At 42.1% G+C, this 25,476-nt stretch overlaps 3 protein-coding genes and 4 non-coding genes across 11 annotated transcripts; 1 reads left to right on the forward strand and 6 right to left on the reverse strand.

Annotated features, from left to right (window-relative positions):
- Positions 1-135: 135 nt before the first annotated feature.
- Positions 136-7,441, reverse strand: allc (allantoicase). Of its 3 annotated transcripts, none has more exons than XM_042095377.1 (12): positions 7,343-7,441; positions 6,578-6,798; positions 6,413-6,463; positions 6,217-6,304; positions 5,712-5,831; positions 3,969-4,048; positions 3,308-3,440; positions 2,536-2,691; positions 1,774-1,847; positions 1,266-1,374; positions 886-1,013; positions 136-415 (listed from the first exon to the last, which is right to left on the reverse strand). In XM_042095377.1, the coding sequence occupies exons 2-12, from the start codon at positions 6,665-6,667 to the stop codon at positions 233-235; spliced, it is 1,212 nt and encodes a 403-aa protein (XP_041951311.1). In that variant the 5' UTR covers positions 6,668-6,798; positions 7,343-7,441; the 3' UTR covers positions 136-232. The 3 variants fall into 3 exon arrangements, with proteins under 3 accessions (XP_041951311.1, XP_041951312.1, XP_041951313.1); XM_042095378.1 differs by having other exon boundaries at positions 6,578-6,701; positions 7,343-7,433; XM_042095379.1 differs by lacking the exons at positions 886-1,013; positions 7,343-7,441 and having other exon boundaries at positions 6,578-6,855.
- A 4,175-nt stretch (positions 7,442-11,616) lies between these two features.
- Positions 11,617-15,861, reverse strand: rps7 (ribosomal protein S7). Its single transcript, XM_042095413.1, has 7 exons — positions 15,794-15,861; positions 14,975-15,058; positions 14,784-14,855; positions 14,144-14,287; positions 13,356-13,420; positions 12,778-12,928; positions 11,617-11,734 (listed from the first exon to the last, which is right to left on the reverse strand). The coding sequence occupies exons 2-7, from the start codon at positions 15,047-15,049 to the stop codon at positions 11,657-11,659; spliced, it is 585 nt and encodes a 194-aa protein (XP_041951347.1). The 5' UTR covers positions 15,050-15,058; positions 15,794-15,861; the 3' UTR covers positions 11,617-11,656.
- Positions 12,511-12,733, reverse strand: LOC121712392. Its single transcript, XR_006032608.1, has one exon. It is a non-coding gene; the product is annotated as a small nucleolar RNA SNORA73 family (small nucleolar RNA).
- On the reverse strand, positions 13,017-13,239 carry LOC121712390. Its single transcript, XR_006032607.1, has one exon. It is a non-coding gene; the product is annotated as a small nucleolar RNA SNORA73 family (small nucleolar RNA).
- Positions 13,502-13,724, reverse strand: LOC121712393. The gene has a single exon (XR_006032609.1). It is a non-coding gene; the product is annotated as a small nucleolar RNA SNORA73 family (small nucleolar RNA).
- On the reverse strand, positions 14,414-14,637 carry LOC121712394. The gene has a single exon (XR_006032610.1). It is a non-coding gene; the product is annotated as a small nucleolar RNA SNORA73 family (small nucleolar RNA).
- Positions 15,862-15,954: 93 nt separating the features above from the next.
- On the forward strand, positions 15,955-21,952 carry rnaseh1 (ribonuclease H1). 3 transcript variants are annotated; one of them, XM_042095396.1, is made up of 9 exons: positions 15,955-16,179; positions 16,330-16,437; positions 16,521-16,642; positions 16,759-16,995; positions 17,347-17,446; positions 17,664-17,718; positions 18,024-18,108; positions 18,233-18,357; positions 20,918-21,952. In XM_042095396.1, the coding sequence occupies exons 2-9, from the start codon at positions 16,370-16,372 to the stop codon at positions 21,002-21,004; spliced, it is 879 nt and encodes a 292-aa protein (XP_041951330.1). In that variant the 5' UTR covers positions 15,955-16,179; positions 16,330-16,369; the 3' UTR covers positions 21,005-21,952. The 3 variants fall into 3 exon arrangements, with proteins under 3 accessions (XP_041951330.1, XP_041951328.1, XP_041951329.1); XM_042095394.1 differs by having other exon boundaries at positions 15,955-16,437; XM_042095395.1 differs by having other exon boundaries at positions 15,955-16,437; positions 16,762-16,995.
- Positions 21,953-25,476: the final 3,524 nt, after the last annotated feature.

Below are 25,476 nucleotides of genomic sequence, written 5' to 3' on the forward strand. Positions count from 1 at the left end.
GGGGTGAGGTCACAATATCCTAACACAATGGTTCTGTTCGAAGCACATCTTTTCCATCTCTCTTTCATTGTGCTCTTTTGTGCATTTTTTAAGATGAATTGTTAATTTGATGCAAGCAGAAAATCAGACACAATATTGGGTACTTGAAACGTTTTTATTTGTAAATATGAAGTGTTACCTTTTTACTAGCCGTTGCAGTCACCTGTAACACCTACACACATTAACACTTGAATCACAGTTTGGAGACAGGTTTTGTTGGTCTCACAGAGTGGGCAGAGGGGTCTGAGGTGATGTTACCCCACAACCTAAGCCTGCTGACCCCACCATCTGGGGCAATGACCAGACGCACGTGACTGACGGCGCCACAGCGCACCACACTTTCTCCGGAGTACATGTGTCGGTGATGGGCCTGGAGCTGGAGGGAAAGAGTGTAGTATAGACTGTCACACGCTGAGGTCACTTTGGAAAGTCAAGCCAACGTTAGTTATACAGCGCATTTCACACAGAGGTCATTCAATGTGCTTTACATAAACACAAGCAAACAGGAATAGCTAATAAAAAGCATAGAAGGGCAATAGACAAAGAATAGTTTAAAAAGTAAAGAATAAAAAAGAAAACATAAAACACACAAGCTAATAGTACATAAAATGGCAATAGTTTAAAAGTGTTTAAAAAGTAATAATTAATTAATTAATTAAAACACATAAAAAACAACATAATACTAGTCAAGCACCCAGTGAACAGCAACAATCTGGAGATTCTTGAATAGAATGTGTTACACACTAAGGTCTAATTTCAAAGGCTAAGTGTGCATATTAAGTGCCGTTTTACGATTTAGTATCATTGAACGTTTAGTAGGTTATATTATGCTGGTGATTTCACCACCTTCTGTGGAGGCAGTAGCACTCTCCATCCACCAGGGGGCTCCCTTCTCCACTTGCTGCTGACACACTGCAGCTCCTCATCATTTGTCAAACGGCACACCTCTAGCCTACAGGAGTCTGGGAAATTACCTGCAGCCAATAATAATGCAGGCAGGAAAGCACAACGCCTTAGTTACACGAGGATAGAAGATAACAGGATCTCACACAAACATAGGATATTGCATGTTTGTTTGTGTGGATCCGGTAGCATCAGCTATATCAATCAATGTCACATGGAATGTCAGGCTAATCTGTCAGTACATGGCAGACGGTGAAGTCTCCTCTTACTGATTGCCCGGCCCCTTCCTTAACCTTCCTAGAGTGCAATTGAATGCGTGATACCTTTGAAGTGGTTGGTGTCGATCTCGATGCTGTGGATGACTCCAGGATGACCCAGCCTGAGGACAGCCCACTCTGAACCGGGGACTTGTAGGATGCCCTGCCCATCCATCTGTGGACAAGCCACCCCAGAGGTCACTTTCCTCAAACAACAGACCATGCACGCTGGTTAACAGACCATGCACGCTGGTTAACAGACCATGCACACTGGTTAACAGACCATGCACGTTGGTTAACAGACTCCAGTGTTTCAGAGATTAATATTTAAGTGTTGATTTTTAGGTCTGATTTTTAGGCTTCTTGTCTAATAGACATCAATGGACGGGTCAGGTGCCAATCAGCAGAAATACAGAACCACACAAGTCAACACATTGTGATTTTTATGTGTAGGGTTTGTGTGTGTGTGTGTGTGTGAGTGAGTGAGTGAGTGAGAGAGTGAGAGAGAGAGAGAAAGAGAGAGAGAGATCTCTTTGACAGTAGTAGAAGACTTTGACTTGGAGAGCTTGCTCACCTTCAGCACTGCCGGCCTGTCCAGACGTCTTGCTGTCTCCCACCCGTCTCCCATGTTGGGTGCTCGGCCCAAACCTGTAAGGCACCAAAAGTCCATTTTTTTTGTAAATGTATCCCCACCTGTTAGTGGAGTGGGATGGGATTTCTACCCATTTAACATACTACTGTATATGTGACGTGGTGTTTGCGGTGATCTGGGACTAGGTAAAGCAGAGAGCTACTGGTAATCGGAGAACTTAAGAGAGCTACTCTCACCAGATAGGTTTCGCAGCCATGTGTAAATGTCCCATGTTCCCAGAGTCCTTTGTTTCCCAGATGTATAAGACACATAATAGGAACATGAAATAGATGTTTCCCTGCCCTGTTCCCTAATGTGACGTAGGCTATTGTTATGTTTGTATAGCAGATTTGACTTGATTCATTCCAATAAAAAATACTGAACATTTATGAAGTTAATTAAATTGAATAGGGTCGAAATTGACCTGAGAAAAATATCTTCAATGTATTTTAAAAATATGGGGATAAAGATGAACTCTCCTGTTTGCTATAAACACTTTGAGGTAGTCATATATACACTCCTCCATTGGCATGAAACATTTTAAAGAGCATAATATTGACCGTTTCAAGAGAGTTCCATTATCAGCATCATAGTTGTTCCCACAAGGCTTCCGTTTTAACATTCCATATTGCAGAGGAAGTAGATTGGCAAAAAAATAGAACGTTCAAGCATAGTTTTTGTTTTTATTGTTGAAAGGGTCAATACCAATCATGTTGCGTGGGTGGCCAAAGTGGGCATCTGTGTAGCCAAGACACACCCCTCCATTGACCAGAGCTACCAGGTCCACTTCCTCTCTGGACGACACAGTGGACCAGTCCCTCTGTCCCACACCATACACTCTCAGCCTGGCGATGCCCCCGTCTTCAAACACAACACAAACATTACCACATTATAAATGGAATACCCTCAATGAACCTCCAATAATAAGTAAAGGTTGAATGAATTAAATTCATTATGCATATACAAACATTAAGAGGGTGGATTAGTAAGTTAGTAATTTACCAATTTATAGTAAATAAGAACATTTATGACAACCATGCATCACTTGTTATGTACTTTCAGATTCACCAAATGTACTGCAGGTTTAAAGGCGCTCTAAGCGATGCCGGGTAACATCACTTCTGTTGATGTTCAAACAAAACTGAGAGCGAGCTCGCTACTTCCTCACCCTCCCTCCCATGCAATTGAAACTCTCCTATCTCGTCGGTGATTTGCTGGAACAGTTTGTTATGTTTTTATGGGCAAGGTTTGCCCAAGTTGTTTTTTGTGGCTGCTTTTGGAGCCTGGGCTGTCCACAGAGATCGTGTTTTTTTACAGTGTATTCAGGACACAGACAGCTAGCGGATGGTGAGGTGATGTTTGCTCTAAGTGACAGTAAAATGTTTCAGCCTAAAAACGTATGACATCGCTTAGAGCACTTTTAAGGTTGACCGCTATTATGAATAATAATTTGAATTCATGCAAGGCCACATGATACCCGGGTACATGTTGAGCCTGACGTGAGTGACTCTTCGTGAAGAATTCACATGGAAGTAGTTGTGGCAGGAGTCAGCATATCCTGGTTTCAGCTTCGTCACAGGAACAAGCTCCTCCCAATTCTCAGAATGCAGCTGTCAATCACAAATATGTGATCACTATTTGTGTTGTCAAACAGGACCACAGTATGTGCCCACTTTATTTGACTTAGGAAACCAAACCATACATATAAAGGTCAGATCCTATGCAAACCATATATATAAAGGTCAGATCCTATGCATTACTCTTAATTCTTTTCAGGCGAGGTTGAGCGTTTGAAGAACTTCACTTATAAGACAGCATTACAGGATCAGTATTAGATTAAAGAGATATAGACCTCTGAAGTTCACCTACAAAAAGGACCCAAAAACTGTCATCTTTGCCCATATAAGGGGATTCGGGTACTATATTTGCCCATATAAGGGGATCTGTGTACCATCTTTGCCCATATAAGGGGATTCGGGTACTATATTTGCCCATATAAGGGGATCTGGGTACCATCTTTGCCCATATAAGGAAATCCAGATCTCCTCATATGGGCAAAGATTGCAGGTTTGGGTCATTTTTGTAGGCAAACTTCAGAGGTCTATTTTCGCGGACGGGATGTGTTCTCTCAGTCGAACCTCAGCAGCATGTCTAAGTTCCTCCTCAGAGGCTGCCATGCCAGTGCGGTCTCCCTCCAGACTAAGAGCTGATGGCCTCTCTGCAATTCAAAAAACAGGAGAGTAAATTGAGACTACCACCCTATAGTGATCACTATCAGCCATATTTATATAACAATAACAATAACCAGCCATAACAATAACAACAGCACTGTATATATAGCACTTTTCAAGACACCCAAAGCTCTTCACAGCCATATCATCATCATATTAAATGTCTCAAATACTGCATCCATGGGTAGTGTAATTGGTGCCAAAACATCTAAAAATGGTTCAACTGTATTCCCCTGAATACAGCACATGTGAACATAGTTCGAATTACAGGGGGTACTGGGGGGTAATATTACCCCCCAAAGAGACAGAAATATCAGTTTTGTGGGGGGGTCAGATCATTTTTCTAATATTGTGAAAAATATCATTAAGGTTACAATACAAGTCAACTCCTGTTTTCACTGTAGGAACATTTTTATGTAAAGCGATTTCAGAAACCCCTATTGTGGACCGTACCATTTTTAACCACCGTGGCGCTAGAAGCAACTGAGCAAGTGTCAACATTGAATGACAAAACGCTAGGTAAATTCCTCCAGTAGGCTAAATTCGGTTTGCTGCTGACGTGCATGGGTAAATGTAAGTTGCTAACTGACGTCTAGCTTGTTGAAAATGTGTTATTTTACAACCATTTATAAACGTGTTTGTTCTTCTTTCATAGCTCATGTCACCTCTTCATACATTGAATTACTGGCTACTTACCTGCTACTTAACTTACCCACTGAGGCTAGTAAAGTGTACCTTGGTTAGTTACCAAGGTTAGTTAGCAATGTAATTCTCTATTTAAATAAACTTTTACATTGTGGTGAGGTAAAATCGATTGTCATTTCCAAGGAGATGAACTCCATAGCCTAGGTATCCATTCTCATTATATCTTGAATAAATGATTGTGCCCTTTTGAAATTAGTTTGGCACAGATCCTGTGTTTTTATATTACCGGTATGCACAAGAGGGTCTGATGTAGCTAAGCCTACATCAGTGAAACCTGTGGAAACATAAAAAGACCCAAGTAGCCTAGGCTAAATATGTGCTAGTATTTGAATTTGTTTTTAATTGGTTGGTATTGTTTTTACATTCTATTATTTCCTATTTTTAGTTTGATAAATGTAGTTTCATCTGAGAACCCTGATACTATCTTAATGAAACTATTTTTTATCTACAAACAATTACATTAAAAGTGTAGGTGCAGTTAGGTTTTATACACTGTTCGTGTCATATGTGTTAAGGACCAGCAGACAGGAGAGGCACAGGACAAAAGCCGTGAGCAGGCCGCAGGGAGACGACAAGATGAGGGCAGAGGGCAGAGTTGATCAAAACAGTTCTCTTTTGGATATACAGTATAAAAACGATGAGATATTCTGTAGCCTACTGATTATCAGTTTGTCGCATGTTTAGACCTTGTATGTGTGTTGCACAACACATGTTGCACTTGGCGATCACGGTGGGGATTGATATGGTAATGGACCATTATGGTTAGAAGAAGTGAAGGAGCAGTACCCCCCAATTATGGTGGGGTAATTCGCACTCTGCATGTGAATATACTGTATGTGACAGTGAGTTTGGACAGAGGAAGAAAACACACCAAAACACACATGTGCAAACAGTGAGCTTGCCATGGAGCATGAGATCAGGCAGTGGGACCGCCACAGTATTTACCTAAACATGCAGCCTGCACAGAGGCGGAGGGGGCATAGTTCCCTGTGAAGAACGAGGTGTCGATGTCAAGGCCGTGCACCACCCCCGGCACCCCCAGCTCTATGATACACCAGTCATGCCCTGTCAGGAGTTGGCAAGAAACAAATGAGGTCCCAGAGCAGTCTATGGACCCTTTCAAGAGAGTTCCATTATCAGCATCATAGTTGGCCCCACAAGACTTCCTTTTTAACATTCCATATGTTATCTTAATGCAGAGGAAGTAGATTGGGGCCCAAATAGAACGTTCAAGCATTGTTTTTGTTTACCTTGTTGAAAGGGTCTATAGAAACACAACTAAGAATGCGTACATTACCACACTATTTTACTCTTCTTCTATATCTGTGAAAAATAGCATATACTTTAATGTCCTCATGGGGAAATGTGTCTGGGACTCAGCAAACAAAACTCAGCACAGCAAAATGAAGCTGAGTTTGATGTATTAATGGTGTCCAATATGTGAATCTACCTGGAATTCTCTTTCTCCTTGATTCCCAACCATCCATCCACTTTCCAAACTCAGTAAACGCAGTCGCTACGAACTCAGGGGTCTCTCTCTGCCAAACAGCCATGTCAGAGTGAAATGTTATATGAATGAAAAGTAGTAGTGCATGCTACCTAGACTTAATTTAGTGGGGGGGGAAAGGATGAACTTCATACTTCACCTTCAAGAGGTTTTGAGCAGGGGCGAACCACTCATCTGTGGCAAATATGACCTAAGACAACAGACTACAAATGAGCCACTCATTTATCACAACTACTCATAATATCCAGAGTACATCCCTCCAGTTAGATTTAAATGGAGTAGTGGGCTGCTGTTAATGTCTCACCTTTCCACCAGCGGTTTCGCTGGCCAAGTCGTTGAACTGCAGGAAGTCAGGGAGACCTGAGGATGTCTGTTGTACTGTCCTGGTCGCCATGGTTCGTTGAGTATCAAACGGATATCAGATAATCCCGGAAAACTTCCAAGGATCACTCCACAGCCTTCAAATCCACCCTTACAGAAATCCGTTACATCAACCTATTATTGTGGGTGCTTGCTCTGTTCGTACTGAACAGGGCAAGACCAGATATAGTCCTGTTTACAAACTCAAAGTTCCGAAAGTGGAACCTGACCAAAGTTCAGTTCAGACATTTGAGCACGTTAAAGTGACATGGTGCTCACTGTGCCTCAGCATTTATTGTGAATTATGAGTAGGCCTATGTTAGAGCTATTGTAATCTAAAACATGTCCGCATAAATCATTGAAAGCATAATTTTGAATTGATGAGTCAAATGGAGAATGTGATGATTACTGTAGGCTACTGAAATGTTTGTTTCTTTATCTGTTAACTACGGTTATTATTCTAAATCAATAAGCTGATTTGTGTAGGCCTAAAGGATTTAAGATAAAGTAAATAAATGATTTAGTTAACATTCCAATTAAAAACATAACAAGAAGTTTCTATTCACTGCTGTGCTGTTTTGTCAAAACTACAGAATTGAAAATGCCACAAGAACTCCGTATTGAAATCTTTAACATTCACAAATATGTCATAAAACACCACACGTATGAAATACAATGACCCCTCTTCAATCTGCTAGTATCTACTCACAGTGTCTTGTACACACCACCAGCATCCTCAGCATGACCAAGGGCCCGTCCCATTTCTCCCCCCTTAAAACTTCTACTTGGTTTTGATTGCCCTCAACATTAAAGCCCCCTCGACAAGGGAAGTGGAGGTGAAGATCTTTCCCTATGAATTGGGACACCACTATATGCAAATTAGCGTAGCGAACGTGCTCGCCTACGTCACGCGCAGCGCCGACGTGTCTACCGGTAGTAGCCTGCTACTATTTTCATTCAGGAACATGCCCGTTCCAGCGGTCATTGTTGTGTGGGCTGTGCTGGTTTATCTACGTCTGGTTAATCAACAAAGACATTCGTGTTCATGTGAACGCCAGAACACACATCCTAAATATTGACGAAACTATTGATTTATAACGTTATTTGATGGGCAGAGTCTCAAAGCAATCAGCAGATATCATGAACATCGTTAGATTGCTTCGTGAGATATTTTCTAATATTAGTGTTCAAAACTCAACAGTCCATCAGATGTGCATCAAACTGACATATTCCAACATATTTCCAACAAATTTTAATATGCTTATTTGCGAAAATATATGAAAAAATTGACCGACTCACTAAGCTCGCACGGTATCCTGGGTAATTTCATCTCCCACTTCGTTTTAAGCCTGCATTGGTCCTGGCTATATTTTAAGGGTTGATTTTAAGGGGAAAGTAGCACTTCCCCTTGCTCCCTAAAGTAATGGGACACCTTAATCCTACACGTGCACGCGCAAAAACGAGGGTTAGGGCAAGAATCTAGGGGTAGGGGAGGTATTGGGACGGGCCCCAAGTGTTTTGTACACTAGGCTACTTAGAGCAGTGATTCTTAAACTAGGGGTCGCCAAAAACTTCCGTGGGGTCGCCAATTATTTTCTGTATTCAGTCTGAAATTATTATTAGGTGAAACAAAGGGAAATAATATTGGCCTTTTCTGCCTTTTTCTTATTTACACACAGTTAAAAGAGAGAGAAATGTTTTCGTCTTTCAACGAGATCTGGTTCAGCCTATGGGCTACTGGTCCGCTGATAGAAACAATATAACTATCTGCTCCCACTATGCAAACTCTTGTTCCCGCTATTTTAAGTAAAACAAAACAAAAGACATAGGTAGCCTACTAGCCAAAATGGACAGGTGGCTGCTTAAAAAACTGAACAAAGCTCGGAAGTGCCATCTACCAGTGCGTCTACTCCTCCGTGATCCTCAGATGGGACAAGTCTACAGTCCGGTGAGAATAAAAAAGAACAAACGGCGCGTCGGCTTTATCAGAAAGAATTTCTGAAATATGCATTCACTTGCCAAGTTAAAGATAACCTCGACCACCCACAATGTGTGATTTGCGGCGATGTTCTGGCGAATGAGAGCTTAAAACCTGTCAAAATGAAACGACTTCTCAAAATACAGATGTCGGCTCAGCACCGTGGAAGAAAATCTCCGTGTCGCCGTATGCAGCATTCCTCCTAGAATTAACGTGCTATGTTCGCGGAAGCATGCCCACCCTTCCCATTGAAATTGTTAAAGATAGTAAACCAGAAAAGGGAAATAAAAATATATTGTTATCGCCATAAATATAATTAATGTAACGTTGTAGGCCTAATGCTGCATGTGTATGAGTGTGTGCGTGCTTGTGTGTGCGCGCGCTACGCACATAGCACTCTGATCTGATAAGGCGGCAGCCTACACTTGTTTAATCGTGATTGTTTGGTTTTCTTGGTTCTTGTTCATATGGAGTAAATAAAACAAATGACTTTGCTTTCTAGTTTTTGCTTGATTTAGTTGTTAACGTTTGAGGGGGGTATTTGAGTAAGGACTAAGAATGGTTTGGGGAAAGTGGGGTCGCCAGACTTCGCCATACTTTTTTGTGGGGTCGCCAGACAAAAAGTTTAAGAACCACTGACTTAGAGTAATACACACTGCCACCATCAGTGCGCATTGCTCCACCGGATACTTGAATTGGGTAGTGTACCTTTGGTACAAATCAGCAAAGTTCCTGTTCGGCGAGGACTGGAACCAATGACAGTTATCATTGGCTGGTACCAAGAGCAAATTTGAGTTTACACACTGGATAGAATGCAAGAACATAAGAATCCCTCCAGATTTTATAAAATGTATATGTAAAGGAATATTCAGGAACTGCACCTTCCAGGTGATGCAATTTATCCTTACACCAAGACTTGGGATAGATTGTAGGCTACCGTTTTGAGTACAGCTTAAAAAGAATCCAATCTTTCAAGAACCTTTTACAAATCTTGTCAAATCTTCTGATGTATGGGTAGCATTCTAGCATTAGTTGCTCTTTCCAGCCCTGGACTGGGTACTTGCCATTTTCTGAAAGACTTTTCCCCCAAATTAAGTTAGAAATAATACTGAATAATTTCATAAGGGTTTATTTTGTTTAGATACTGACCTTTTATAATGACCACACTGTCAGCTATTTTGTGCATGTCTTGCAATTGGCACAATTCCCAGACTACTATAGGGCTTCCACACAAATCTCATACTTTACCAGGCCTGGTAACAGCAATGGATAGTTAATTTGTTTCCAGACCTTTACAAGCAGCCTTGTGCGACTTGCCCATCAAGGGGCATATTTCTTTCTTTTTGCCATTTTAGCTGTAAGGAATTCTTACTGATACCTTAAATGCAAATCAGCCTCATAGGCCAAGTATAATTGCTTTAACGCTGTTAAATTAAAGCAACACTAGATAGTTTACTACGTTAAGACTAAAAGTATCTAAAATGTAAAACTTTGGAAAAAAGCCAAAGACTCCTTAGCATAATAACTAGAAACTTGCAGAACTGATGTCTTTTGGTGATACAGCGACCGTGCTGTCCTTTTTTGCCCCAGTTTGGATCACAGGACAACATAAGGCAGATCCTGGATGATTGGCAGAAATGACACATTTATGCACTTCACATAACAAAACGAGTTGCCTGATTAAAGCATTTTCAAAGGGTGGTAAACTTGCAGTGTTGCTATAAGATGGTCAATCGTTATTACCTTTACAAACTAAATAAAATGTCTCGAGACATGGCTAAGAGAGAACAAAGTCAAGCCTAGAACAAGCAGACCTGGGAGGTATTCCAAGTACGTGGTTTAGTTACTAACCTGGGTATATTAACTCAGTGATCGCCCTCTACAAGAGCCCTATGGCATTTGTGTGTTAGGAGAATGGAGCCATACAGCTCTTCTATTAGGTTAACCACTTACTCAGAGTTAACTTAACCAGGTTTGTCACTAAACCACGTACTTGGAATACCCCCCTGACCACTTCATGTAGTGGTTTAACAGATCGGCCCTGTCTTTAAAGGAGAATTCCGGTGTGATATTGACCTAAAGTGTATTGAAACATGATACCAAGTGTGAACGTATGTCTCATAGCCCATCTCGGCTTGTCCCCTGCACTCCAAAATCTGGTGCTAGTTAGCCGATGCTACCAACAGCTTTTTCAATAGTGGTGCTTCGGCATCGGGCTAGCCATGCAAATAAATCACTGTTTTACACCCATTTACGAGGCTCAATGCATCTCCACACTTCATTGGTAGACTTACGAGGGCCCTGACATTTAAAACGAGACATTGAGAACTTTGAAAAAGCACTGGTAGTTTACTTACAAGACGATTTATACAGACAGTATCTTCACGAAGTTTAGAGTTTGCAGCCATCTTGAATTTAGCCACGATAAGTCGAGCGACGAGTAAGAATGAACAGGTATGATAAGGGATCAGATTCCAAAAATAATTTTTGGAATCTGATCCCTTATCATACCTGTTCATTCTTACTCGTCGCTTGACTTATCGTGACTAAATTCAAGATGGCTGCAAACGCTAAGCTTTGTGAAGATGCTGTCTATAAATAGTCTTGTAAGTAAACTACCAGTGCTTTTTCAAAGTTCTCAATGTTTCGTTTTAAATGTCAGGGCCCTTGGAAGTCTACCAATGAAGTGTGGAGATACATTGAGCCTCGTAAATGGGTGTAAAACAATGATTTATTTGCATGGCTAGCCCGATGCCGAAGCACCACTATTGAAAAAGCGGTTGGTAGCATCGGCTAACTAGCGCCGGATTTTGGAGTGCAGGGGACAAGCCGAGATGGGCTATGAGACATACGTTCACACTCGGTATCATGTTTCAATACACTTTAGGTCAATATCACACCGGAATTCTCCTTTAAGGTGAAGGTGATCAACATGACGATTTTACATGCAATCAACAGACTTATAAAGGGCAGGGCTATTTTACCCTGGGAATAAAACCAGAATGTCATGTGACAGTAAACAAATTTATTTTGTCATCTGCACATTTACAGCTGGAATTCAGGGAATTCAAATACAACATCTTTGCCTGTGAGCTTCTTGTAGACACCGGAGAAAGTCTCCACCTGCAAGAGGAAAAACACAGGCAAGTTAGCAAAGACATCACCATGGTCACAATCAGAGAAGGCAATCACTTCATGGTCAAATTTTCCTGCTACATCCTATCAATGTAGCACACCTCCAGGACTTATATTGGCCTTGTCCAGTGCTGGAGATAATATTGGGGTATAGAACTTCAACTTGAGGCAACTGGTCTGTGGACAGCAGAAGCTTAAATGCCTTTGCTCAGATCGATGGAAATGAGTTGCCACTGGGGCCACTACCCACACAAAGTCATCTCTGATACACCATACGAAAGTGTCAACTGTATAAACAGGCAGACTGATACCATCTACCCTCTCTCCATAGGCTGCTAAAGAATATTGGAATTTTCCAACAGCCATTTTGCATTATGTTAACTTATGTCACTCGCCGACATAACCAATCTCTTCTTTGACAGGATTTACCTTGACATCTGTCAATCACATGTGCAACACTGCATCCAACTGAGAGAGCATTGACTTGAGGGAGGTGGTAACTCAACTACTCTTATGAGAACCCTTTTGTCCCGTTTCATGCTACAGAGTTCATCAAAGCAACATCCCAGGTTTTTGTACTATAGTGACCATCTTGTGACTGAGCATTCAAGAATGACCTATTGAGAAAAATGACCAGACCAAAAAAAAAAAAAAAAAAAAAATTTGATAATATGGATCAAGTCACAAATGGCATCTCCTCAGCCAACATTCAGCAGAACAGGACCATTAACACAACCAATACTCTATTACACTATTTATAATGCTCGTGTGCACTGCATGGTTTAGCTCCCCAGTAACTGCCCAAAGGGCTCTGGTGAAGATGTAGGAATATACAGAACGCCGCCCTCACCAGCCCAAAGGCTGGGGACTGACTTTCTCTCCAACGTCGTGGAACGGGAATATACGTCACAGCACCAGAGTGCTACGCTCCCATACGCCACATGGACAGAGCCATATGAGAGCAACCTCACAGGGTATCCACGTTGGGGTTTCATTAGATGGACAAAGCTTGTGAAAACAGAACTACTCACTTTGTGTTCAACATTGTTCTGCTGTGCCTTGTCGAGGTGGACCTTGATGAGCCGACTGGCGTCCAGTTTCACACGGATCCTCTTGCCAACGATCTCACTGGGATAGACGAGGTCCTCAAGGATGGCATCGTGCACGGCTGTCAGAGTACGACTAACAAACAAATCTCACATTAGATCAGCAAGTCAAAGTATGCATTATGTCCAGGTGACATTAAACATTAAAAAAAGATTGATTGAAAGATTGTACACTGCATGGTTTAGCTCCCCAGTAACTGCCCAAAGGGCTCTGGTGAAGATGTAGGAATATACAGTACGCCGCCCTCACCAGCCCAAAGGCTGGGGACTGACTTTCTCTCCAACGTCGTGGAACGGGAATATACGTCACAGCACTAATGTGCTACGCTCCCATACGCCACATGGACAGAGCCATATGAGAGCAACCTCACAGGGTATCCACGTTGGTTAAAACAGATCTAGTCATAAAGATCTCATAAAACAAGTCACTCAGGCAACCTAGAAACAGAACTGAATTACCACCACTATGCTGAGTATTCAGGCAATTTTGAGATGTTCCTCACCTCCTTGGGCGCTTCTGCTTATTCTTTGTACGGCTTTTCCTTGTTGGCTTGGGCAGAATTCTCCTCTGGAAAACAAATGAATGGCTACATTTTAGAACCAAAATCTTACACATGATACAACACAGACAACTAGCTAATGATGGGAGGATTGTGCACTGCATGGTTTAGCTCCCCAGTAACTGCCCAAAGGGCTCTGGTGAAGATGTAGGAATATACAGAACGCCGCCCTCACCAGACCGAAGTCTGGGGACTGACTTGCTCTCCAACGTCGTGGAACGGGAATATACGTCACAGCACTAATGTGCTACGCTCCCATACGCCACATGGACAGAGCCATATGAGAGCAACCTCACAGGGTATCCACGTTGGTACCTCACAGATTTTAAAAATCTCAAAAACAATTTAAATACACAAACATGAAGATGGGAGGGGCACCAGTGTCAGCATCTCAAATCATAACCAAGCTCAGCGACCACTGGGATAAAGGTTAGATTACCACCCATGGTCATTCACAGATCCCATTCCTACCATTCATGCCCGTCTTCCTAATAAATCACATGGCAGTCCTTCACAACATACCAATGTTATACATGTACACTACACTAATGTAACTTCTGCAGGCTGAGCCTTCACTGAGATCAGATTACTATAACCAACAATGGGCTTGGCAGCAAGTTTGAGCTCACGAGAATTGATGCTAAGATATGCTATGGAATCAGATCAACCCAAAAAGGGTAGCGGTTCCTACCCAGAGCAGGCCTGAGGGGGGTCTATGGCACAGAACTTACCTGAGCAATGAAGACCACGTGCTTGCCACTGAACTTCTTCTCCAGCTCACGCACGAGCCGCACCTGGATCTTCTGAAAGGACTTCAGCTGGGGCACAGGCACGAAGATGATGATGGCTTTCCTGCTGCCACCCACTTCGATTTCCTGTAAGAGAATTATTTCAGGTAAATTAGGTCTCATTAGACTATCCATCAACCACACTACCAACAACCAACAATAACAAATCTCAGCTGAGTGAAAAGAAAACTGATTGGTAAAAGACCAAACAAGGATTGTGCACTGCATGGTTTAGCTCCCCAGTAACTGCCCAAAGGGCTCTGGTGAAGATGTAGGAATATACAGAACGTCGCCCTCACCAGCCTGGAAGGCTGGGGACTGACTTTCTCTCCAACGTCGTGGAACGGGAATATACGTCACAGCACCAGTGTGCTACGCTCCCATACGCCACATGGACAGAGCCATATGAGAGCAACCTCACAGGGTATCCACGTTGGGGTTACCAACAGTGATACTAGTATCAAGCCTCCAACAAACGTATAGAGAACAGCATCATCATATCTATCCAACTTCTGATGTAGAGGTGGTACACATGTCTGTAGTCGAGATTTGCCATGATGTTGGACTGGGCTGATCAACTCACTTTAGCAGCGGTGATGTTGAGCTCCCGCAGCTGAGCCTTCAGGTCTGAGTTCATCTCCAGCTCCAGCAGAGCCTGCAGAGAAAACACCCCATCATGTTCATGTGTAGCCAAGGTAACGTTTTGTCACTTTTCTACCCCACTAAAGGTCTGACGGACGGAATTTCAAAGTTGGATTAGGTTAACGGTCTTACCTGGGAAATACCAGACTCGAACTCGTCTGGCTTTTCGCCATTGGGCTTCACGATTTTCGCGCTAGAACTGAACATGGCCTATGTCTGTAAAACATAAAACAGAACCGGTTATAGACAACAAATAATCACGGTAACACAAATTCATTCAGTTACTTAGGTTCGCTAGCTAACATTAGCTGATAGTTGTAATAGCATAGGCTACTGTGCGGCTTGACTCCCGTTAACGTTACGATCATCATCATAGAAGTTGCTTCCTACTTTCAATTCGTAGGCATGGCACATGGCTGTAGTGCCACAACACATCTGTAATCCTAGAATGATTCTAAGCTCTTCACATGTGGTCACATTCACTTAACTTAGATAACGTTACTTACCCTACTCATACTCGTGTAGATAGCATGGCTAACTATTTAGCGAGGAGGCTAGTTAAGCTAGCCTGCTGCATAGATAACGTTACTGAACATTCATGGACACTACTTCTTGACATTTGCCAACACTAGGAAGCTGAACGGTCCCAACGTCTACATAAAACTCCAATCGAACCGCAAAGTAAGTTAGCTATACGGCTCAAACTGGGGCATTTTGTCACCCACGACTACATGGGCCTTGATAACGCACTTTTCACAAGTCCTCTTCCGAAGCAGCCCCGCTAGTTCTCGTTTGTCAAAGTGCTAGAATTGCCATCCAATAACAGGATTCAAATAATCTAACGTATCACTGTCTAATGAAATCGTATTAATGCAAAAGCACAGCTTATACTGCAATTTAAAGCCATTTCAAAGAAAAATCATTCACACTGCTCACATTCCCCTCACCTACCTCATACAACGACGGCCTGGGAAGAGAACGTATTCTCGCGAGAGCTGCGTAAAAGCGCACGACGTAGAAGCATCATGGGAAATTCCGGGAAATTCAAGTAGAAAATGTTCATCCCCCAAACCAGTAGAGGGCTCGCTACTTTTGGCTTCACCATGAAGGAGCATAAATACGGATGTGAACAGGACCAGTTGAACTTGAAATCACATGGAACGCTTAGCTTTGAGTAGCTAGAAATATGTTTGTTTAATTGATTCAATAAATCCTCCTAACCCAAATCCGCGTCAGTACAAGCCCAGATACCCAGCATGGATACAGTTCAGTTTCATTAGATAAAAGTAACGTTATTTGCAACTCCTGTTAAAGAGTCTTGATGCTAGCCTTCTAAGGTAATGATAGTGTAGAGATAGCTAGCAAACATTTGTGATTGGAGAGGGTAAAACGTCTCGATTATCAACGCATGTCATGCATTTTAAAAATGTTCGTGTAAATTAGTTGTGCGGCTTGATGTGGAGAGTGACTAGACTGTGTTTAAGCAGGTTGTGTAACGTTAGGGGTTTGTGCAGTGGTGCAGAGGAAATGGGCAAGAAAGGGACATTCTTCTACGCCGTGAGGAAAGGACTTCAGCCTGGCGTATACAATACTTGGTGGGTCACAGTTCTTTTGCTTTCCGTAGTTTACATCCCCATCAACGTAAAAGAACACGTGTAACGTTAATATTACCCTGCAGGGATGAATGCAAGAGTCAAGTCGACAAGTTTCCATGCGCAAGTTATAAGAAGTTTGGCTCAGAAAAGGATGCATGGGAGTTTGTGAGGAGCCAACCAACAAAATGCTCGTCTGTTAAAGAAGGTGCAATTTCACTCTGTCTACGACATGTTCATGTACTCTCTATGACATGTTCACCGATTGTCTACAGGAAACCCAATAATTTAACTCTGGCAATAATTTTAAATGTTGAATTCCAGCAGAAACCAGCAGCTGTGACATTGAGCTCCCTAAAAGAGCCCCCAGCTATGAGGCCACGATGGCAGCTGTGATGGGAGGCCTAAAGAGGAAACTGGGGAATGTGAATGAAGAGGAGGAGAAGAAAGTAGAGGGGGATGAAGTGGATGGGTGTGCTGTTAAACGGGTGAAGGTGGCAGAAGACAAGCCCCAGAACGTTAGCCCAGCACCTGCTGAAAAGACTGACTTCACCTACATGGGTATAGGACAATGAAGCACCACACAACCCCCCCCCCCCCCCCCCCCCCTTTAAGTATGATGTTTCATATATGCCAGAAATATTTAATTTCATGAAGTGAATGTTGCATAGACATAGACAAATTAGTCATAGTCATATGTTCAGTGGACATAAACAAAACGTGCAAACGTGTGCAAAACGAAATATTTAAGCCACTAATGGATCGCCATATTCTAGCTCAGTCTTTTTCTGTCTTATATTTCACATTTCAGTGAAATATAAGACAATATATTTAATATTGTTGCTTGACTTTTGTTATAAGTAGAAACAAATCCTTTAACTTCTCCTTGATTATTTTCTTTTTATTGTGTAGGTGATGCCGTGGTCGTCTACACAGATGGCTGTTGCGAAGGCAATGGGAGGCCTGGAGCTCGTGCAGGAATCGGGGTGTACTGGGGACCCAACCATCCCTTGTAAGTGTTTCCTCAATCAACCATAATCTGACTCACTTCAGCCTTCAGAAATTGTAGTGATTTTCCGGTCAGTGTAGTCACTGCTTCATTAACAGTGTCGGGGCAGGAAACAGAGCAGTGTGATGTGCCTTGCCATCCTAGTTTTTGGCTATTTCTTTTTAGCCAGGGTCATTTTGCATGTTGTGTGAAAAGTGTGGAATTTGAAACTGTGTTGCAGAAATGTTGCAGACAGACTGGGCGGCAGGCAGACCAACCAGAGAGCAGAGCTTCAGGTTTGCTTTCATTTTCCAGATCCAGTCGCTTTTGTACATTTACACCTGCACCTATAGTACAGAGGATTGAAAGGAACACATTGATTTACATGAACATGTTAAACAACGGAATCAACATTTTGTAGTCACATGATTGAGAATTAGGGAGACAGAAAATAACCCAATAAGCATGCTGCCTCAACATTTCTGTTTTTTCCAGTTGTAGTTTTGAATTGTTGAATTGTTTTTTTGTCTCATAAAAGTTGACTTTAAAGTGGCTAGTTGCCATTTCACACCTTCTTCTTCCCTCACCGTTTCCTCTGCAGGCTGCCTGTAAGGCTCTGGAACAGGCCCGAGACCTGAAAATCAAGAAGCTGGTGCTGTACACCGACAGCAAGTTCACTATCAATGGTACTCCTTGCATCTAGATATGAGAGAGCGAGAGAGACAGAGAGAATTCAGGAATATTAAATGATCAATTCTGAACCCTGTTGGAGCTAGAAAAATGGCATTTACCTTTTGTGTTTTATCTTAGGGGTCACCAGTTGGGTGAAAAAGTGGAAGCTAAACGGCTGGAGGTTAAAGGGAGGTGGCAAAATCACCAACCAGGAGGACTTTGAGCGTCTGGATGCACTGAACCAAGAGTTGCAGGTGGTGTGGGTATGTGCCCCAGTTTAATGTTCCTTATGCCAGTGTGAGCTGTGCCCTGCTGTCAACCCGTACATTACAGATGGACTGTCTCCTGTGGTGTAGTGGCTATTGTTCTAGTTAGTGTACCTGTTTACACAGACCTGGTTGGGTGTTGCACCTTGTAAATGAGCATGTTAAGATGCTGAAGGATGTATGCGTGTCTCAAATGATAGAGTTGCCCTGTTGGGCACAAACAAGATATCCATGTTCCGAGTGAAAACGAAAGAGGCAGATTGATAGAAGATGCCTTTAGACCGTTGTTTTTTCTGGGGACCCACTTTTTAAAAATGACAGACCATCAGGACCCATTTCACTTCAGATCTAACATGCAACCACCAATCTTGTTTTAGGCCACAGGTTCTCAAACTTTTCTATGACCCCCCCCCCCTCCAACCACTCTTCAGCATAGTAAGCTGTTCCTGTATTTCTAAAGAGAGATGTTGTAGGCTACGTTGCGTTGCAGACAAATGGATCCATAACACCGTCAATTCCGATGTAAACATGGCAAATAACTCAAGTCGTTATATTGTAGCCTATTTCTGGAGGTTTCTTTGGAAAGTTGAATCCACATTTTTCTCTGGAGTTAAACGTTTGCTTGTTTGTAGGCCTTATACTAAGGCTGTGTATTGATGTTGTGACAAGCTATGTTGTAAGAATGATAATGTGCCTTTACTGGAGCCTAGTAGAGTTTGTGAGGTGGAAAACGAGAGGAAATAATAGCTTTTAAAATGTCCATTTAAATTGTAGCCTAATATACTATAATGCACTGTTGTGCGTTTTAAAATCCGAAATAATAAGGAATGTGAGGAGGTTGCTATTAACTTTAAAGAGTGCATCTACAATCGAAACTATCTACAGCCTATGACGCAAATTGAATAGCCATGTCCGGTACATGGACACGGTACACTGCTTTAGTTGACAGTATGGTAACTAGATTTTAATTGGTCAACGGAAGCAGCTGTCTGTTAATGTTTGTGCTGATTCATGTCCCTTGCATTTTGCAACTGTGAGGTCCATGGCAGGCGCCCCACAGAAATGTTTCATTTTGCGAGTGAGCTGTCCACGCTCTCCCCTCTGCGATGTGTTCGCTCCCCAGTTTCAGAGCTATTCTAAGTGCAAAATTGCACAGGGGGCCGTGACTGTGGTAAACAAACTATATCCTAATAGAAAACTGATAGTGTTCCTGGTTAAATGGTATAAGCTAGGCCTATTACACAACATAAATTGTGCTGGCGACCCAAATTAAATCTCCTGTGACCCACCCGTGGGTCGCGACCCAGTCTTTGGGAACCAATGCTTTAGACTGATGCTTCACTGGAAATATACAGTATGTGCTGGCTGAAGGCCCTTCTGTGGCGTATAGACCCTTTCGACAATAAAAACAAAAACAATGCTTGAACGTTCTATTTGGGCCCCAATCTACTTCCTCTGCATTAAGATAACATATGGAATGTTAAAGGTGCGATTTGTAGGATTGTTACCGAACGTTCTGTAGGCCAAAATCAAAACACTGGTGAATGTTCTCAAGACCACCAGACGCGAGCCTCTTCTGGGTTGCCAGATGTAATGAAGACTTAGCTAACGTTAGTTGACCTGCAGCTGCTTTAACGTTTCTCCAACCATGACCCAGCTACACATTACGGAAACAGTGAAAACAAAAAATACCTCTCTAACCAACGTAACATATTTAGCTGAAGTTAGCGATGCAGATGAAGTTTAGCCTAGGCTAACTGTCGTGGAGAAATATGGCCAGCTCTGCGTCAGACTTGATATTCTTCGTTTGACAAAGACGTCACCATCTCAGGAAGCTCCGATGTCCACTTAATTTGTTTATTGTTTTAATTTTGGAAATTTGCCTGCCTCTCGTAGGTGTTTATGACTACAACTGACAGCTGTTGACAGTTGGCCATTGCTAATTTGGCAACACAAATAGGAGGACGCGCTAGCCCATTATTAATACGCTATTCTAGAATTAATCGTTCAAAACATAACGAAAATTCCAAGAGATTCCGCCCCGTAACTCATTTTTTTCATGGGTTTTACGGGTTAGAGTAATGTTGTCAAATAAGCTATTACTTCAATTCATCGTGTTTCCTTACTCTCTGACAACATATGGTGATCATTTTTGGAATGGTTACAGTTTATTTTCCATTATTTCCTACATACTGGACCTTTAAAACGGAAGTCTTGTGGGGCCAACTATGACGCTGATAATGGAACTCTCTTGAAAGGGTCTATAGTCCATTGCCCATCTTCACTGATGAACAGCAGAACTCCTACTCATGATCAGCAGGATCAATGAATGTTGTCGGTTAAAAACCAGACAGTTAATTATTATTACCTAGTGGTTGTTACACATCATGGATCCACATCCCCAATCTTAGAACAGTCTTCAGTTTTGTATTTAATTTTAAGTTCATTGCATTATTCCATTCAAGGGTAAATTAGAGACTATTATCTTTCCTATCCGAATAGAGATGTGTCTGATGGTATGCCTGTGCTTGAGATGTCTTTGTCCCCCTCTCCACAGCAACACATCCCAGGCCACGCAGGCTTCGCAGGGAACGAGGAAGCTGACCGACTCTCCAGGCTGGGCGCTGCCAAAACTCTGGAGTAGCCCCATGAAAGAGGCTCCTCTTACACTTCCGCCTGCCGCCAGACCTGCCCCTCCTCCGCTATGATGTCTTGCTTTAGACGAGGAGGACCATCCCCAGGTTCCAAAGACCCAACTGGCCAGTTGACCATCACTGAGTTTCTCCTCTGCACCCCACTCCTGTGCAGACGCTTTCTCTGCCTGGTGTGCACCAGCGGGTCGTGCAGAGAGGTATGAGTGCCTATGCAATGTCCACCTTCAGATGTGCACCTTCAAAATGGGAAGTTGTAAAAATACATGCTATACTATGTTTGTTTTGCACCCATCCCAATACCTTCTGAAATTGTAAGAATAGCTATTATGTTGATCTGGTGAGATCTGCTTGTTCTAAAGCATTTGAAATGTAGCCCATCATCCTCTCACTGCCGTATTAAGTGAAGTGAACATAATTCATGGACCATGAGTTCATCAATGAAGTTCTCTTGTATGAGGTGTCCTGCCTTATTCAGTGCTGGGAGAGCTCTGCTGGGGCTCAGTTCAGGCCATGATTCCAGGTGGTTTAGTGGCAAACCTTGGTAAGATAACCCAGAGGAAGTTGTAAACCTGATAACGGAGCAGCCCCGAGACGTCAGTCTCCAAACTAAACAAAGCCAAAGGGCTCTTCTATTAGGAGGTTTACCACTTTCTCTGGGTTAACTTACCCAGATCTGCCGCTTAACCACCTAGTTGGAATACAGCCCAGAACTCAGTACCCAGTCTTGCCCCCCCCTGGATTCCTCTGCAGCCTCTGTTAAATTCATAGCCAACATAAGTAGGGGAGGAGTTGTACTGATGCACTTAGAGGCAATGTAATTATTTAAATACACACACTATTCTTACGCTATCTTTGGTTTTTAACAAAAGAAAAACTGTTTTTGTTAGCTATTGTTTCGTCTTTTTGATTGTTGAATAAAGCTATTTGTTGTCAGTTTTCAAGGCAGTCATGTTTTTTTATTCAAACTCTATTGCTTATATGTTGTGGTAATTGAAAAAATCAATTTTATCAGGCATTGTAGTTAAGCACTGACTAGGCTGCAGCTATGTTCACACAGAGGTAAAGATACTGAGGTGGTCCTGGGAAGCAGTAAGACACACCAGCAATGGTGGTAGTATGTTCTCAAGCGCTTCAGAGGTTATTACATGAATCAACCTGTATATAGCAGTATGATTGGCCTTTGCATGCATCAGTATCATGCTTGATATTTGGGTATATCAACATGAAGAAGAGCATCTGATGAAGAGAAATATCAGGCAGTTGTACATATCAAATCAAGTTGTACAATCATTGCTTAGCTTAAGTCGTGGACCATTAAATTGAAATGTATTGCATATTTGGTGATGCTGTGACTAATTCTAGTATCTGAAGCAATCCAAATCCTTGAAGAAATCATATGGAGCAATTATATGTCTTGAGAAAAAGTTATATTCATCAATATGAATGAACTAGATGTACCACAGAGCGGTAAAAAATATGACCGCCGCCGAGTCCAGCACATTTTTTCCACAAAAAGAAATCACGCTGAAAGGCATATGATTCTAACTGTCTCACTAAATTGCATTATCCACACTCAATTCTCACTGGTATCTGCTAGACAACAAGTACCAAAACATGATTAGTTCATAGATTTCACATGTAAAATTAATTTTATACAAGCCCACCTCCATCTTGCCTGTTCATAATTCTGAGAAATTCTTGAATTGTCTTATCTGTCTTATCTTCTACTGTCTTTATTGTACAGTGGAGTTTAATTATATGTTTACCATTACTGCTTTAAGTGCATGTTGGGTGTTATGTCTGTATGCTACCGAGACCCTTGAATTTCCTATCTTATCTATCTATCTATCAATTGTGTGCATGTGTACATGTTTATGTTATGTGTGTGTGTGCGTGCTTGTGTGTGTGCCTGCGTATGTGCCTGTGCATGCATGCGTACATATGTCTACTGTGTGAGTATGTGTCATACGTATGATTACTGTGAATGTATGTGTGTGCGTGTGTATCTGTTTGTGCACATGAAATGGGTTAACATGACCCCTGGAGGCAAACATACGGAAAAAATTGGTCATCCTAGGCCCTACAGTTCTCAAGATATTCACAGAGAACTGTGTCTGCCCTACCCTCCTTTCGGGGGGTCCAGTCCAGCGGGGGGGCTACAGATCAAAACGAAAAACGACGGTTCCATGCTATCCATGTGGGGTTACATGCCCACCAAGTTTTGTGTACCCCGGTCTTTCAGTGTCCCGGGAATCCTTGTTGGTGTACGTCACTAAATGTACACATAAATTATTTTATTGTAAGACCCCCCATGAACGAAAGTACACAAAACTCTGCATGCATTCGGAGGGTGTCATAATGATCTTACACTTTTAATTTCGTGCAGTTTTGACCATGTCAGCCAGAGATATTTTGATGAAAACACCTAATTTTTTGCTTTTTAATTTTTTACTAGGTGGCACTATACATGAAATAAGTGGTAATGGGATGGGTTGACATGCCCCCTTAAGACCAACATACATAAAAAAGGTGGACCTCCTAGGCCCTACGGTTCTCGAGATATTCACAGAAAACTGTCTCTGGCCACCTACAGGCCAGTTGGTGTATAGTAACATAAATTAATTTATTGTGTGGCCCCCCATGAACTGAATTCCACGAAACTTGGCGTGCATACAGAGGGTGTCATAATGATCCTACACTTCCAATTTCGTGCAGTTTTGACTATGTTAGGTCACAGATACCTGCGATTACAACACTTCATTTGTACTTTTTTGTGTTTAACTAGGTGGCACTATACATGAAATGAGTAGTTATGGAATGGGTTGACATGGCCCCTTGAGATCAACATACAAAAAAAAATGGTCCTCCTAAACCCTACGGTTCTCGAGATATTCACAGAAAACTGTGTCTGCCCTACCCTCCTTTCGGGGGGTCCAGTCCAGCGGGGAGGCTACAGATCAAAACGAAAAACGATGGTTCCATGCTATCCATGTGGGGTTACATGCCCACCAAGTTTCATGTACCCCGGTCTTTCAGTGTTCCAGGAATCCTTGATGGAAATTTGGGCATGCGAAAAAGAAAAAAAAAATCTGACTAAACCTATATGACAGCCGCTTCGCTGCGTGGCGGTCCTAATAATTAGGCTAATATAGAACACGACATGCCCCTACATGGGACACATTTACACATTCTTCAGAGAATTCTTTTTTTCCAGGAATAGAGATATTTAACGGAATACATATCTTTAAAACTTTAAACACTATGTGTTTCCATAAATTTGAAGTTGAGCTCATATTATCAGCCCTCCTCCTCACTCTGGTCATCATGACTATGGATTTGTGCTGACAGAACTCAATACCGCCCCCTATCGTCCCATCTAAAACAATGTTAAACTGTGGCCAGATAGTGAACTGCAACCAGTCTTTTAGTTAGTTTTTCACAATTTCTAAAACACATTTTTTGAAACCTTCCACCCTTTTCTCAAAACTGTAAACACAAACCCCAAATCTCAAACTGCATTCACAAAACCTCTGCTAAGAATATAATTATACCTTCCTAGACAACGAAGCTTAGCTTTGGATGCTGCGCCTAGGCCTCGCACTTCGTAACAGCACACACACACACAGACACCCCAACTTCAATTTCACTGTATACTTTGAAAGAAAACAAACAAGGTAACACTTCATTTAACAGTATCAACATAAGAATGACATGACACTGTCATGAACAAATGACACTGTCATGACACATAGTCCTAACCCTAACTTGTTATGACAAAAACCGAATGTCACTTAATAACAGAAGCGTTATGTCATAAACATTTATGACATGTTAATGATGGTGTTATGTCACTCTTATGTCAATACTGTCAAGTAAAGTGTAACCAAACAATCTTAGGCACTCGGTAGAGAGGTTTCGCTGGCAGTGGTGATGCTGATGCTCTTGCTAAATCTGCAGAGTGTTGCATAATAACTGATACAAATATTTAATTGTGAAATAACATATATATATAACATATGTGAGGGTGTTCCTCCTTCTGAAAACATATTTTTTCTTCCTCTTTCAGTTCCCAAGTTCTATTTAACCCCTATTCCTGCGATTCTTCTTTTAGCACCTTCTTTTAGCAACACAATCATTTTGTGTCTGTACAAACTTGTGCGCACTGCTTCACTGAGACAAAATATACTTTGACATCCAAATGCACGTCTGTATCTGCACTGCACACTGTTGTCATTATGCAGTAAATATTATGCATCACTGTGCTGTACAATTAGAGAGAGGGAGAGTGTGTGTGTGTGTCTATACAAACGTGTGTGCAAGGCCAGTGTGCACACATTCACAAGCAGTGATCATCAGGGTCCAACCTTTTGAAATGTGTCACTTGCAGCGCCCCCTGTGGACAGAATTTTAACAGAATCTGGTGTGCATCTCAAGACTACTACGGTGATTCAGCAAATGAAGT

This window comes from Alosa sapidissima, chromosome 6, assembly GCF_018492685.1.
Source record: "Alosa sapidissima isolate fAloSap1 chromosome 6, fAloSap1.pri, whole genome shotgun sequence".
NCBI classification, from domain to species: Eukaryota; Metazoa; Chordata; class Actinopteri; order Clupeiformes; family Clupeidae; genus Alosa; species Alosa sapidissima.

Bases quoted from the DNA above. Each gene is read 5' to 3' on its own strand.
- rps7 (XM_042095413.1), bottom strand. From the start codon at position 15,049: ATGTTCAGTTCTAGCGCGAAAATCGTGAAGCCCAATGGCGAAAAGCCA. The intron at 14,288-14,783 runs GTGAGTTGATCA...ATTCTCTTACAG, and splicing joins TCAACATCACCGCTGCTAAA to GAAATCGAAGTGGGTGGCAG. The intron at 13,421-14,143 runs GTAAGTTCTGTG...TTTGTTTTCCAG, and splicing joins ACGTGGTCTTCATTGCTCAG to AGGAGAATTCTGCCCAAGCC.
- rnaseh1 (XM_042095394.1), top strand. From the start codon at position 16,298: ATGTGGAGAGTGACTAGACTGTGTTTAAGCAGGTTGTGTAACGTTAGG. The intron at 16,996-17,346 runs GTATAGGACAAT...TTTATTGTGTAG, and splicing joins GACTGACTTCACCTACATGG to GTGATGCCGTGGTCGTCTAC. The intron at 17,719-18,023 runs GTTTGCTTTCAT...TTTCCTCTGCAG, and splicing joins ACCAGAGAGCAGAGCTTCAG to GCTGCCTGTAAGGCTCTGGA.
- allc (XM_042095377.1), bottom strand. From the start codon at position 6,667: ATGGCGACCAGGACAGTACAACAGACATCCTCAGGTCTCCCTGACTTC. The intron at 6,305-6,412 runs GTGAAGTATGAA...GCTGTTTGGCAG, and splicing joins CTGCTCAAAACCTCTTGAAG to AGAGAGACCCCTGAGTTCGT. The intron at 4,049-5,711 runs GTAAATACTGTG...TTTGAATTGCAG, and splicing joins TGTGCAGGCTGCATGTTTAG to AGAGGCCATCAGCTCTTAGT.